The 14975-nt window shown below is 40.9% G+C and overlaps 1 protein-coding gene across 1 annotated transcript in view; it reads left to right on the plus strand.

Moving 5' to 3' along the window:
* Positions 1–1753: 1753 nt before the first annotated feature.
* PPP1R3A (protein phosphatase 1 regulatory subunit 3A) overlaps positions 1754–14975 on the plus strand; it is an 81703-nt gene continuing 68481 nt past the window's right edge. Inside the window, exon 1 of the mRNA XM_044280316.1 lies at positions 1754–2583. Coding sequence (XP_044136251.1) covers positions 1754–2583 — 830 coding nt within the window. The remainder of the gene's footprint in view (positions 2584–14975) is intronic.

The raw sequence follows: 14975 nt of genomic DNA on the forward strand, positions 1-14975 counted from the left end.
TAAACAATAAAAAAACATAATAGATATCACCACATCTGAAAATCCCCAAACTATTAAAATATATAAATATTTATCAAGCATGGTGAATGTCTAAAAGTGTGACTCTCATTTCAGAGTATTTCAAATACAGTGTAGGTACAGGGATGTTAAACATTTTTGTAATACACTTCATTAGGGAAAGATGCTTCTTTGTTCTAGAAAACAGGATGTAATGAGTCCTTTTAACAAAGCTCTAACAGCATTTCTAAGGTGAGTTTGTCTTCAGACTTCAGTTCCACAGAGCGTTGAAGATGCCTTTGTGTAAAATACAGAGGCTTCCAGTCTACCTGTTGTACATGTGCCCTAACTATCACCCTGCTTATCTGACTTGTTAGACTGAAGACAGATTAGAGCTTTGCTAAGAAGACTTTTTAAACTGAAACATTTACACTTCAATGGTAAAAAATAGGCAATTTTCATGTTTTTTGGTCATGCTGCCAAGTCAAAAAACAATTGAATAAAAAGTGATACAAAATTAATATGTACCAAAATGATACCAACAAAAACTAAAGCTCGCTCCACAAAAAATAAGACCTTACACAAAATAAAAATGTTAGGGCTACCAGAATATGGTGAGACAAAGGAAAACATTTTTAATTTTTATTTTTTTTTAATAAAAAATGTTTCATTAAGTAGTAAAACATAAAACAACCTATATAAATGGCCTCAGGATAGGTCTCAATATCAGTCCTGGAAAACCCCCTTAGGACTTCCAGGCCTGCTATAGTATAATACATATCCTTACTATGTTGACACATGCTGTAAATGCGGTGGAATTAAGAGAAAATTCATATGCTGCGGAGAGAACTCACAGTGTAAACAGAATTACACTGCAGGTTTTCAATCCACGGGTATGTCAATTGTTGATCCAGGCTGAAGGCAGTGGGAGCCTCGCCGTGATGACCGCAGCATTGCTGCTGCAAAAAAACTGATAATTTCTGGAGGTTTTTGCAGCAAAAATTTTCAGCCAGATCAGACCTGCTACACGTGGCCATACTCTTAAGAGTTTATTTTATATTAACTTCCATCAACTTGATATACATGTATTTACTGGTGATTGTGGATAGGAGTAATTTTAAGTTAGGGCTGTATTACATTTTGCAGGTCATTTTCGAAATGGAAGTGTACCTTTCCGTCAATTGCCTGCTTGTCAGCAGAGGAGACCGCTGCTATTACATGCAGTGATCTCCTCCACAGTATGGGGAGGAGCAATTGCTAATGCCAATGCTCGTCCCCATACTAAATCATTGTTTGCTGGCAGCAGATTGTGATTAGACATCTGCTGCCAGCAAACAATGATTCTTAAGCAAGCTTTAAAATTGTGAAATAAGCGTTTGTTCATTCATCAGGTAATCTACAGCAGTATTACACAGCCATATGATCGGTAATGAGGGCTCCTGCAAACGCTCATTAGCGATGATCTGGCTTACCATCGGCCAGTGTAATACAGCCCTAAGTTTATTTGTGTGTGTAGCAATGGCACATAAACAATTTCTTGCAGCTATGGAATAAAACTAAGTAAATTATGTTTGTGAATAAAAATGCAAGAACTGGTTTGATTTTGAAGTTAGTAAGTAAAACTGCATCAGTAGTTAAACCTTTAGGTGAAAGGCCAGCATAGTTTACAAGCCACCAAACTTATTAATAGGCCTGACTACCCTTTGCAATGTCATGTGTAATGTTAATCCTCATCCTCCTAAGTCATCAGTCTCAAATGTCAGCAGTCAGTAGCTGTCCCGTTTGTCTCCTGTACACATCTAGGAGAAAGATGGAGAGTTTTGAAGAAAGTAATGCAAGTAAAGATAACATGTTAGAACTTCCAAGTATAAATGATTCTACTACAGATGAGGAGGACTTAAAAACTACAATGAAACCTCGTCTATCTCCACTTCCCAGAAGACGTAACTCTGTGTCTTCAGACGATGGAGACCTGGAGCCACCACCTACAGTTGCAAGGAAAGTGTCCTTTGCAGATGCATTTGGATTCGATCTGGTATCAGTTAAAGAGTTTGACACATGGGAAATTCCAATTGTAATACCAAATCTTGTGATGGAAAGCGTTAAAATTGAGGAATTTTTTTTCGCTCCAAGCTTTATATTACCTTCGGTTGGTGGCATTATGGAAAGGCTGCATGCAAAAAAAGTCACCCTGGAATCAGTGGATTTTATACCAGGCACAACATCCATGAAGGGAATTATTCGAGTTCTGAATTTTTGCTTTGAAAAACAAGTCTACGTCAGAATGTCTCTTGATAACTGGAAAAGCTTTTATGACCTACTGGCAGAATATGTACCTGATTCTTATAATGGGGAGACAGATCAATTTTTCTTTACAATATCATTGGTCAGCCCATATCAAAAAGAGGGAGCAAGAGTGGATTTCTGTATATGTTATGAAACACCAGTTGGTGCCTTTTGGGATAACAACGATGGACATAATTATGTGCTAACATGCCACAAGAAGGAAGAAATTGTAGAAATTGATAAGCAGTCAGATGAAGTAATAGACAAAAATAAGAAAAGCTGTTTAAAGCCATCACTAAGGTAAGCCTGGTAATAAAGCTGTGTATAATTGGCTATGCTATAGCCATATCATGTATTTGTATAGTTCCCTGTTTTCTAGGGGGATTTGTAAATAAACTAGTGTACTTTCCTTCGCACATACAGTTTTATAATTCACCATTATGAAAAATCAGGTGCAGCAGACACATGCATCCTTCTGTAGGTACAACCAACTTTTAAACTGTTATTAATGCAAAATTCTTCTTGAGATTGTAAAAATATGCTTTCTAAGTAATTGTACATATACTAATTTTCTTAAAGGGGTTGTCTGGGCTACTAATAATGATGACCTGTCCTCAGGATAGGACAGTTATATGAGACTGTCCATCACCCGACGGCTCTGCTGATCATCTGTTTCAGGCAGCCGTGCCACTGGAAACTATACAGTGTACAGAATGGAAGCAGAAAGCTCTGTATACTGTGTGCTTTCCTGGACCGGCAAACTGCAGCTCAGCTCCCATTCCCATCTATAAAAGCTGAGCTGCAGTACCCCCGCACAGCCACTACAAAGTGTACGGAGCAGTCACTTCCAGCTCTGCACACAGTGTTTTCATCATAGACCAGTGTTTAAGTCTATGATCTTCCCTGTACTGTCAGAAGAGGTACAAACCTCATAGTCCATTAGATACATCTCCGACTATCCATGCGCCTAAAAGGAAATCTTCTGCAGCTCAGAGCTGCTGTAGATTTCTGACTTTTTACTGGGGTTGCCAGACGTCCGGTTTTCTGGTTCCCTGTCCTCTGTCCGGCGCAGGGCCTGGACGGACACAGGGATGTCCACCCTTTCAGTAGCTCACGCTCAGACAGCACAAGCATGAGCTGCTGCGATTGACTGAGGCTTCTCTCACCCCCAATCAATCACTAGAGCCGCATACATGGCTACCTGTGGCTGACTGACGGGGAGAGGAGCACCCCAGCTGCCCCAGCTCACCTTCCACTCTGACATTTCTTCCCTCCCCCCCCCCATTTTTTCCCCGGCTGGTGATGGGGGGGGGGAGGGACGTGGCTTCACGGAGGCGGGTGCATGGATTCACTTATGCGGGCGTGGTTTATCAGTTGGGGGCATAGCCGGTGAGGTCTGGCTTTCGTGGGTGAAGCCAGTGGCCACCCTAATTTTTACACCAGAGAACTGGCATGGATTAAAATAAATATGTGGGCCCACTGGCCCCAACCTCACCACACCCCCTTTTCCAGAAAGTTGTAAGGTGAGCCTAAAAACACCACTTGCGACACCAATTTTCTTCTCCTAGCACCACAAAATAAAAAACACAAGGTAAATTAAGGGAAGCTCTGTATCACTGTAGCATACTGCAAGAAAATTTAGACTAAAACCTTCAGAATCACAGGTGCATATCCATGAAGCAAACATAATTACAAAAAACAAAATGGCTGCACACCATTATATATGCAAACAATAGAGCTAAGAAATGGGGGTCATTCTAGATAAAAGTGGTACAATACCAACTATAAATGAGTATGAATGAGTAATGGAAGCTCTTAGCACACATACGTGTCAGGCCCATCTACCAGGCGTCAAGGTGGCTTCCGCAGATGGGTCCCTAACACTAAATATACTGCCTCACTTTGGACTTACTTAAGCCTACAATATTCAGGGCTGTGTAGGAACCAGCTACAAAAGTACTCTGCTCAGAAGTCCCAGGTAGATGGGCGTGTCCAGTCTAAAAGGGGTGTCACCCCCAATATATTGCAAGAAAATTTAGACTAAAAGCTTCAGAATCACAGGTGCATATCCATGAAGCAAACATAATTACAAAAAACAAAATGGCTGCACATGATTATATATGCAAACAATAGAGCTAAGAAATGGGGGTCATTCTAGATAAAAGTGGTACAATACCGACTATAAATGAGTATGAATGAGTAATGGAAGCTCTTAGCGCACATACGTGTCGGGCCCACCTACCAGGCGTCAAGGTGGCTTCCGCAGATGGGTCCCTATCACTAAAGATACTGCCTCTCTTTGCACTTACTAAAGCCTCCATTGTTTGCATATATAATGGTGTGCAGCCATTTTGTTTTTGTCACTATAGCATACTGTTATACAAACTTCTATAACACCTGTGTGACCAAGCATTAATAAAAAAAAAGCCTTAGCACATTTGTTTTGTAGTGAGCTTTACAGTCATTGAATCTTTGTAGTCATTCAATTATTAGCAATGTATTGCTAACAAAGATAGTTTAACTTAAGACTCAGATCTGTTATAGTGGGCACTGACAGTATACATATGCATTGCATAGATAATGGTATGGAAAGTAGGGAAAAGTATATGTCCCTCCATAAATACAGTATCTCACAAATGTAAGTACACCCCTCACATTTTTATAAATATTTTATTATATCTTTTCAAGGGACAACACAGAAGATTTGACACTTTGAAACAATGTGAAGTAGTCAGTGTACAGCTTGTATTACAGTATAAATTTGGGGTGACCTCAAAATAAATCAACACACAGCCATTAATGTCTAAACCGCATGGCAAAGAACTCTCTGAGGATCTGAAAAAAATGAATTGTTGCTCTACATAAAGATGGCCTAGGCTACAAGAAGATTGCCAACATCCTGAAACTGAGCTGCAGCACGGTAGCCAGAACTATATAGCTGTTTAACAAGACAGGTTCCACTCAGAACAGGCCTTGTCATGGTCAACCACATAAGCTGAGTGCACGTGCTCAGCACCAAATCCAGAGGGTGTTTTTTTTTTTTAAAAGACATATGAGTGCTGCCAGCATTGCTGTAGTTAAAGGGGTGGGGGGTCAGCCTGTCAATGCTCAGACCATACACAGCTCACTGCATCAAATTGTTCTGCATGGCTGTCGTTATAGAAGGAAGCCTCTTCTAAAGATGATGCACAAGAAAGCCTGCAAACAGTGAAGACAAGCAGACTAAGGACATGGATTACTAGAACCATGTCTTGTGGTCTGATAAAACCAATATAAACTTATTTGGCTCAGATGGTGTCAAGCAAGTCTGGTGCAGGGTGAGCCGTACAAAGACAAGTGTGTCTTGCCTACAGTCAAGGGAAGGTCATGGTTTGGGGCTCTATTAGTGCTGAAGGCAGTGGTCCAAGACGACCACTGCCTTACAAAAAAAATAAAAAATGAGGGTAAAGGTGCTGGACTGGCCAATCATGTCTCCAGACCTAAACCCTATTGAGCATCTATGGGGCATCCTCAAATGGAAGTTAGAGGAGCACAAGGTCTCCAACATCCACCAGCTCTGTGATGGAGGAGTGAAAGAAGATTCCAGTGGGAATCTTTGAAGCTCTACTCAACTCCATGCCAAAGAAAGTTAAGGCAATGCTGGAAAATAATGGCGGCCACACAAAATATTAATACTTTGTGCACAATTTGTCCATTTTCACTTAGGGGTGTACTAACTTTTGTTTCCAGCGGTTTAGACATTAATAGTTGTGTGTTGAGTTATTTTGAGGGCACACTAAATTTACACTGTTATACAAGCTGTCAACTGACTACTTTATTAGTCCAACCCTGCCTCTATCCCTGTTTGTTCAGTTATACAAAAACAATTTCTATGGATTCACTCCCGAAAACAGATATTGACTTTGATAAGACACCCAGTTTCCTTTCATATTTATACAATACTGTCATTAGACTGTCAGTCACTAGGTCTCTGTATGGTGGAAATGTAATAGATTGAAAAAACATTGGGTAAATGTAATCAGCTTCTAAATTTAATCCTGAAAGTTTTGAACTGGCCACAAAAGAAAGACTCTAAAATGTAGAGACATACAATGATCTCATTTCTGTAGCTGTGTTTTCTTGTATCTAATACAGCATTTATGATCTATAAATATATATGACCCACCAAATAATGCATTGAGTGGCCAGCTGGTATTTCACAAATGTTACATGTGGAGACCACAACCTCTTCCTAGGCTAGTGATGTCATGTTCATTGGCCACATGGTCAATTTGAAGCTTAGGCTGGGCTGCAATACCAATCACAGTCACTGTACAATGTACGTCACTGTGCTTGGTACTCTATGAGAATACCACAGCACTCATCAGAGCACCACAGCCTATTCAAACAGCTGATCAGTAAATAAATCCTGAGGATAGGCCATCAATATTGAACTCCCAGTACAACTCCTTAAAAGAGGACCTGCCACTACAAAATGCAGTTCAATCTGCAGGCAGCATATTATAGGGCAGGAGAAACTGAGCAAACTGATATATAGGTTTGTTTGAAAAGATTCATTAAAAATGCATTTATTACAAATATAATTCTCTGACTTTAGTTGTACATAGGGGCGTCTTATAAGTGATTGATAGCATTCTCTGTGTAAGTGTGTATACATAGCTGTCATTTACTGATAGCTTTACACATGGTAGGTGTTATCAGTGAATGATAGCATTCTCTGTGTAAGGGCGTTTTTTTTCGCCCTATAAGATACACCGGCCCATAAGACGCACCTAGGTTTTAGAGGAGGACAATAAGAAAAAAAAAGTTTTTCATTAGATCTCAGATCAGGCCAGCAATCAAACCCATAATATTAATCAGACCTCCTCTGACAGCCCCAATCAGACCCCCAATGTTAATAAGCCCCTTAATCAGACCTCAGATCAGACCCCAATGTTAATAAGACCCCAGTAAGACATCAGATCAGACCCCCATGCCTCATATCAGCCCCCCTGCCATTTGAACCCACATTATGAGCCCCATGCCATTTATGAGCCCCATTAGTCCCCATGCCAGTTATGAGACCCCATTATTAGCCCCCATGCCAGTTATGAGCCCAGTGCCATTTATGACCCCCCATGCCATTTATGAGCCTCCATTATGAGCCCCCAGTGCCAATTATTATGCCCCCAGTGCCATTTATTATGCCTCCAGGGCCATTTTTTATGCCCCCAGTGCCATTTATTATGCCCCCAGTATGAGCCCCAGTGCCACAGAGCATATCAAATAAAATAAACACTTACCATGAACCATGTTCTCAATGAACCCAAAAAACTAATTAATATCAAAGCTGAATATTTTTGGAAGTAGTTTTTAGTTTGTTTTTAGTTTTAGCTATTTTAGGGGAATATCTGTGTGTGCAGGTGACTATTACTGTGCATCATTATTAGGCAACTTAACAAAAAACAAATATATACCCATTTCAATTATTTATTTTTACCAGTGAAACCAATATAACATCTCAACATTCACAAATATACATTTCTGACATTCAAAAACAAAACAAAAACAAATCAGTGACCAATATAGCCACCTTTCTTTGCAAGGACACTCAAAAGCCTGCCATCCATGGATTCTGTCAGTGTTTTGATCTGTTCACCATCAACATTGCGTGCAGCAGCAACCACAGCCTCCCAGACACTGTTCAGAGAGGTGTACTGTTTTCCCTCCTTGTAAATCTCACATTTGATGATGGACCACAGGTTCTCAATGGGGTTCAGATCAGGTGAACAAGGAGGCCATGTCATTAGATTTTCTTCTTTTATACCCTTTCTTGCCAGCCACGCTGTGGAGTACTTGGACGCGTGTGATGGAGCATTGTCCTGCATGAAAATCATGTTTTTCTTGAAGGATGCAGACTTCTTCTTGTACCACTGCTTGAAGAAGGTGTCTTCCAGAAACTGGCAGTAGGACTTGGAGTTGAGCTTGACTCCATCCTCAACCCGAAAAGGCCCCACAAGCTCATCTTTGATGATACCAGCCCAAACCAGCACTCCACCTCCACCTTGCTGGCGTCTGAGTCGGACTGGAGCTCTCTGCCCTTTACCAATCCAGCCACGGGCCCATCCATCTGGCCCATCAAGACTCACTCTCATTTCATCAGTCCATAAAACCTTAGAAAAATCAGTCTTGAGATATTTCTTGGCCCAGTCTTGACGTTTCAGCTTGTGTGTCTTGTTCAGTGGTGGTCGTCTTTCAGCCTTTCTTACCTTGGCCATGTCTCTGAGTATTGCACACCTTGTGCTTTTGGGCACTCCAGTGATGTTGCAGCTCTGAAATATGGCCAAACTGGTGGCAAGTGGCATCTTGGCAGCTGCACGCTTGACTTTTCTCAGTCCATGGGCAGTTATTTTGCGCCTTGGTTTTTCCACACGCTTCTTGCGACCCTGTTGACTATTTTGAATGAAACGCTTGATTGTTCGATGATCACGCTTCAGAAGCTTTGCAATTTCAAGAGTGCTGCATCCCTCTGCAAGATATCTCACTATTTTTGACTTTTCTGAGCCTGTCAAGTCCTTCTTTTGACCCATTTTGCCAAAGGAAAGGAAGTTGCCTAATAATTATGCACACCTGATATAGGGTGTTGATGTCATTAGACCACACCCCTTCTCATTACAAAGATGCACATCACCTAATATGCTTAATTGGTAGTAGGCTTTCGAGCCTATACAGCTTGGAGTAAGACAACATGCATAAAGAGGATGATGTGGTCAAAATACTCATTTGCCTAATAATTCTGCACTCCCTGTAGATAGTTGTCAATCACTGATAGTTGTATATATGGTAGGTGTTATCAGTGATTGATAGTATTCTCTGTATAAGTGTGTATACATAGATAGCTGTCAGTCACTGATAGTTGTACATGGGAGAGGTATTATCATGATTGATAGCATTCTCTGTATAAGTGAGTATACATAGATAGCTGCCAGTCACTGATAGTTTTGTACAGGGGTGGTGTTAATAGTGATTGCTAGCATACTCTGTGTAAGTGTGTATACATAGATAGCTGTCAGTCACTGACAGTTGTACATGGGGGAGGTATTATCAGTGATTGATAGCAGTGTCTGTGTAAGTGTGTATACATAGATAGCTGTCAGTCACTGATAGTTATGCATGGGAAGGTGTTATCAGTGAATAATGGTATTCTCTATGTAAGTATGCATACAGAGATAGATGTCAGTCATTGACAGTTGAACATTGGGGAAGGTGTCATCAGTGATTGATAGCATTATCTGTGTAAGTATGTATACATAGCTGTCAGTCACTGATCACTGTACATAGTGAATTGTTATCATTGATTGATAGCATTCCCTGTTTACAGATGCAGCCAAGCTAAACTTGATGGTTAATGCGTTACCAATGCAAGAAAATGTTAATTGACTTTTTCAATCTCAATAGCTTTGGTTACAAGATAACTCTGTGCCATGTCAATTTTAGCTCTGCTACATCCTAAGTGTGTAAACAGAGAAAGCAGTCAGTACACAGGGGAGGTGTTATCAGTGATTGATAGCATTCTCTGTGTAAGTGTGTATATATAGACAGCTGTCAGTTACTGATAGTTGCACATGGGGGAGGTCTTAGTGATTGATAGCATTCTCTGTGTTAGTGTGTATACATAGATAGCTGTCAGTCTGATACTGTTACACAGGAGTGATATAGAATGAGCAGAGGTTTAATTGTATAATTTAAATGTTTTACTAAATCTTTTCCCACAAAACTATAAATCACTTTGCTCTGTTTCATCTGTTCTATAACATGCGGCCTGCAGATTGCATTTCATGGTGACTGGTCCTCTTTAAATATGTATAGAGATGTTACTCCAGTTTTTCAACCACTGAACATGTTCGAGTGAACTTGAAACATTTGTGGGACTTTTTTATTCCTTAAAGGGATCGCCACGCTTGCACACTATGGAAAAAAATCGCCAGCCTACATGTATGTGAGCTCCCACATTCCCAGCCACCAGACAGGCCAGCACTGTCTATAGTGTGCAAGCACGACCACCACTGATGGATTGCAGGGTGGTCGTAACCAAGGAAACGAGCAGTGTATAATGTGATGGAAAAATTAATCCAGACAGCAAAGGAAGCAATATGGACAATCACAATACATTAGGAAGTGCCTTGTATTAACTTTCTCTACATGATAAATGCCACTTGATGAAGTGAGAGAACCCCTTTAAATCTGGCCTACATCTCATTAATTTAGTAAATCATACTCACTTTTTCTAGACTGGATTGAATGGTGTAAAATCAGAAAAAGTTGTACATTTTTGTGCAAGGAACCCCAGAAAGCTGCAAAGGCTTTCTTTTGTGACTTTTTGAAGCCAAACTTCTGGAGTGCTGGGCTTGATAAATCTCCCACTCAGTGCTTAATTGACATACATTCCTATTATTTTACAATGTGCTATATTTATTTTAAGCTTTCGTCTATAGCACAAATGCAGCACAATCCTCAGTTTCAAGCTTGTCATGGAAACCAAGAGTCTCTGAAGTATGGCTTGATGAGAAAATGTGTACTTGGGTCTTTTAGTCCATAAATCTTTTTGCTCCTAGGAAATAATTTTCTTATTGATTTTCCTGATTTCCATTAGGTGCATTTACACTGCCTAATTGTCAGGCAGATTATAGGGAACGAACACTCCTAAAAACATAAAATATGCAAGGGTGCTTCTGATCACCAGATGAGTGAGCAAAACACTTGTTTATCTGGTGAAAAATCTGTCACTTCAGTCGTTTTGGCACAGCAGATCATGCCCAGAAACAATTTTTTTTATGAGAATGAGCGATAGCAATAGCCATTACTCATTTCCAAACAATGGAGGTGATTGCTACTTGTAAATGAAGCTCTTTACTCTGATGAGCAGGAAATTGTTGGAAAGGAACACTTCCTATCCCGATCATTGTCTGCTAGTCGTCAGTAAAAATGCGCCTTAACACGGAAGAAGAGCTTCTTTTAAAGTGGTATAACACTCTCCAACTTTAGGTTGCATTTCTGCTACAGACAAATGGTACTGGATGCCTTTAACTATTGCAGTGATGGTGAACCTTTTAGAGGCCGAGTGCCCAAACTGCAACCCAAAACCCACTTATTTATAGCAAAGTGGCAGCACGGCAATTTGCCCTAAATACTACAGTCCAATATAGTATATCCTCTATGTACTTTATCATTTAGCTATAATAGCTTGCCTACATTCAGTGCGCTGCCTGTGCTGTTCATAGTGCGCCTGCGCTGATGAGTGGCAGGAAAAGTCTAAGGCATATTGGTAGACCATAGACTTTTTCCAAAAAGCGGGTGCCCACAGAGAGGGCTCTAAGTGCCGCCTCTGGCACCCGTGCCATAGGTTCGCCATCACTGAACTATTGGTTCGTAAAAAAGTGCCCTTCGTGGTTCTGCCCACTATCCTGTGAAAACTTCAATATTAAGGGGAACCTGTCACCTCCAAAACATGGTAGCTCCCAGTGTGTTCCTAATCATGTTTTTCATTCCTCCACTTGTGGTTGTATACTTTATAAAAACGCTGTTTTAGGCCTCATGCACACGACCGTTCTGTTTTTTGCGGTCTGCAAACCGCAGATCCGCAAAAAACGGAAGCCGCCCGTGTGCCTTCCGCAATTTGTGGAACGGAACGGGCGGCCCATTGTACAAATGACAATTCTTGTCTGCAAAACGGACAAGAATAGGACGTTCAAGTCTTACGCATGCGCGGTGCGCTCCTTGTCACTGCACGATCCTGTCTCCGGCTCCCGCACTCAGCAGGCCCCTTTCCTCTCTTCGCGCATGCATGGAAAACGCGCGCCCGATGGAAAAGCCCGGCGCATGCGCAGAGAGAGGGAAGCAGCCGGTTCAGTGCGGGAGCCAGAGATGGGATCGCACAGTGACAAAGAGCATGCACGAGACTTGCACAATCCCAGCCTCACAGCAGAATGTCAATCACAGTAAAGGGAGGATGGGTAAGGGGCGGTTTAGCTTGATTTGAAGCAAGGAAGCCGCTGCCCCCTTGACTTGAAGCTGACTCTGAGGATATCAAAAACACTGATTCAAACAGCGTTTTTATAAAGTATACAACAACCAGTGGAGGAATGAAAAACATGATTAGGAGCACACTGGGGGCAGTTTAAAATGTGCTTTGGAGGTGACAGGTTCCCTTAAAAAATGTTAAACATAACTAAACCTACATTTTTAAGTAGATCTTGTTTTCAAATACTGAAGATTCTTTTATATCATACTCATATACAGACATTTAACCATTAGAAACACAGCAAACACCATTTTGAATTTCTTCTTTGTAGCAGAGGCTAAAGTCATCTACACACATTGGTTCACTATAGTTGGAGCCTACTGATTTAAAAAGTAACTGTCATATCTTTTTTCTAATGGGTAGAGACAGGGATACGGAACATCTTTGTAATATACTTTATTTGGAGAAAACCTTTATTTATACTAGAAAACTAGGGCTGAATGCCCCTTAGCAGCAATCTTATCTAGAGCCGCTGCTAAGGGATAGCTGTCTTCCTAACAGCACAGTGCTAACAGGATTTCTGCTCGCTGCTCCCTCATATAGTGGAGCAAATAAAGTAATAATGCATGAGATATATATATATATATATATATATATATATTACTATATAAGTAAATATATAAACTTTGTTCCTGCTTACTGACTAGCGCGGTGAGCGATGTCAGTGCGCTCTACCCCTGTGCTCCCGACACGCTATGTGATTAACCAGCCGCCGGGAAAGCTCACTGACAGCGCTGGCCATGCTGGTCAGTCAGCATGGACAAATGGGGTAATTTATTAGGCACATGAGGCAGTAGAGGAGGTCAAGAAGCTATGACATCATCACAACTGACTTCATAGTGACTGGCTATGCCAGGATGCAGGCTGCTTAGACCACATGCCGAAAGAGGCTTTGGTCTGCTTTGCAAACTCAAACTTGGAGTGGAACTCAGGTGGCACACTTTTGGGGCACTTTGTCACTTTGGGAGAAGAATAACTACTGGGGGAATTACAGGGGGACATAAGTACTGGGACAATACAGGGGAGCATTATAAGTACTGAAGCACTATAAAGGGGCCTTATTATAAAGGCACTACAGGAGGAGATATAGAAGATTTGTAAGGCAGCTCTCACCTGCAATGGTGGAATCACCTGAGGTGCACGGATGCCGCCCCTGGATGCGGTAAAATCCAAAATGAGAAAGAGAAAAATCCGTCTCTCTCCAGATGAAGTAAATTAACTTTATTCCAGCGAAGTAAAATCTGTACAGGTGTACAGGAGGAGATAAGTACTGGGGCCATACAGGTGGCATTATAACTACAGGAGCACTATAAAATGGCCTTATAACTACTCGGGGCACTACTTCAGGCACTACAGGGGAACACTAACTACTGGAGGCAGTACTGGGGGATACTATAAGTACAGAGGCAATACAGAGGGCATTATGACTACTGGAGGCAATAGATTGGTGCATTTCAATCACGTTGGCACTATAGATAGCATTATAACTACACGAGACACTTTAGGAGGCGCTATTACTACTGGGAACAGGCTGTATTCTCCTATATGTGTAGTAGCACTAACTATAATATCTATTCAAATATGTCTTTAATGCTAGGGCTTGGGGTTGGTTGGATTAGGGTCTGTTTTAAAATGCCAGGGATGAATTTCAGTCCCAGTTTAGCCCTCTGTGTTACGTAGGTTGTATTTTCACTAATTTATGTGTGTGCTATAAATATAAATATATATATGCAGTTCCCACAGCTTTTTTTACATCTACTTGTTCTTCTTTATTCCCTTGCCACCTTCCTTTCTCGCTTCCCTGTTGACCCAGGCCTAACCTGATACAAGGTCTTAATAGGTCATTCACAAATCTAAAGTGATGACCTGTCAGATGTTAGGTTTTTAATGTTCTGCATGCAGCTATGTATATCGGTGAAGTGTCCAAAGTTTTGTTCAGCTCAAGCAAAAAGATATAAAACATTTCCAGATGCAACTGATAAATGTGATAGCACTGCTAAGAAAAAAACTAAGAAACTGGATGTGATAACAAAGGACTACTAGAATTTTTTTTTTTTTTAACTACTTAACATTATATTGAAACTTGGAACTGATTCTTACAATTTGTAAAACTAACCTATGAGGGTTATTAAATATAGCCGGGCTAGTAATTATTTTACTATGGTCTCTTAATAGATCTTTGGCACAACAGGCAATGGCAAGTATTGCTTTTTATTTTTATTCATTACTAATGATCTTCCCCTCACTAAACTCTCCCCCCTTTGGCCTGTCCTAAATGCGTCAGCCAGGCTCACCTTTTTGTCCAATATACCGATGCCACTAGCCTGTGCCAGTCAGTTATTAGGTTGCCTATACACCACAGAATAAAGTTCAAAGTTCTCACTGTCACCCACAAAACTTTCCTTAATGCTGCACCTCACTAACTATCCTCCCTTATTTCTGTCTACCACCCTACTCGAGCTCTCTGTTCTACCAAAGATCTAAGATTTGCATCCTCCATAATATGAACCTCTCACTCCCATCTTGAAGACTTTTCTCGAGCTGTATCAGCTCTCAGAAATGCACTGCCACAGACATTTAGATTAATTTCTAACTTTCTTAGCATGAGATTTGTCACTTTTTCTTCAATCAA

The sequence above is a fragment of the Bufo gargarizans genome, chromosome 2 (assembly GCF_014858855.1).
Source record: "Bufo gargarizans isolate SCDJY-AF-19 chromosome 2, ASM1485885v1, whole genome shotgun sequence".
NCBI lineage: Eukaryota > Metazoa > Chordata > Amphibia > Anura > Bufonidae > Bufo > Bufo gargarizans.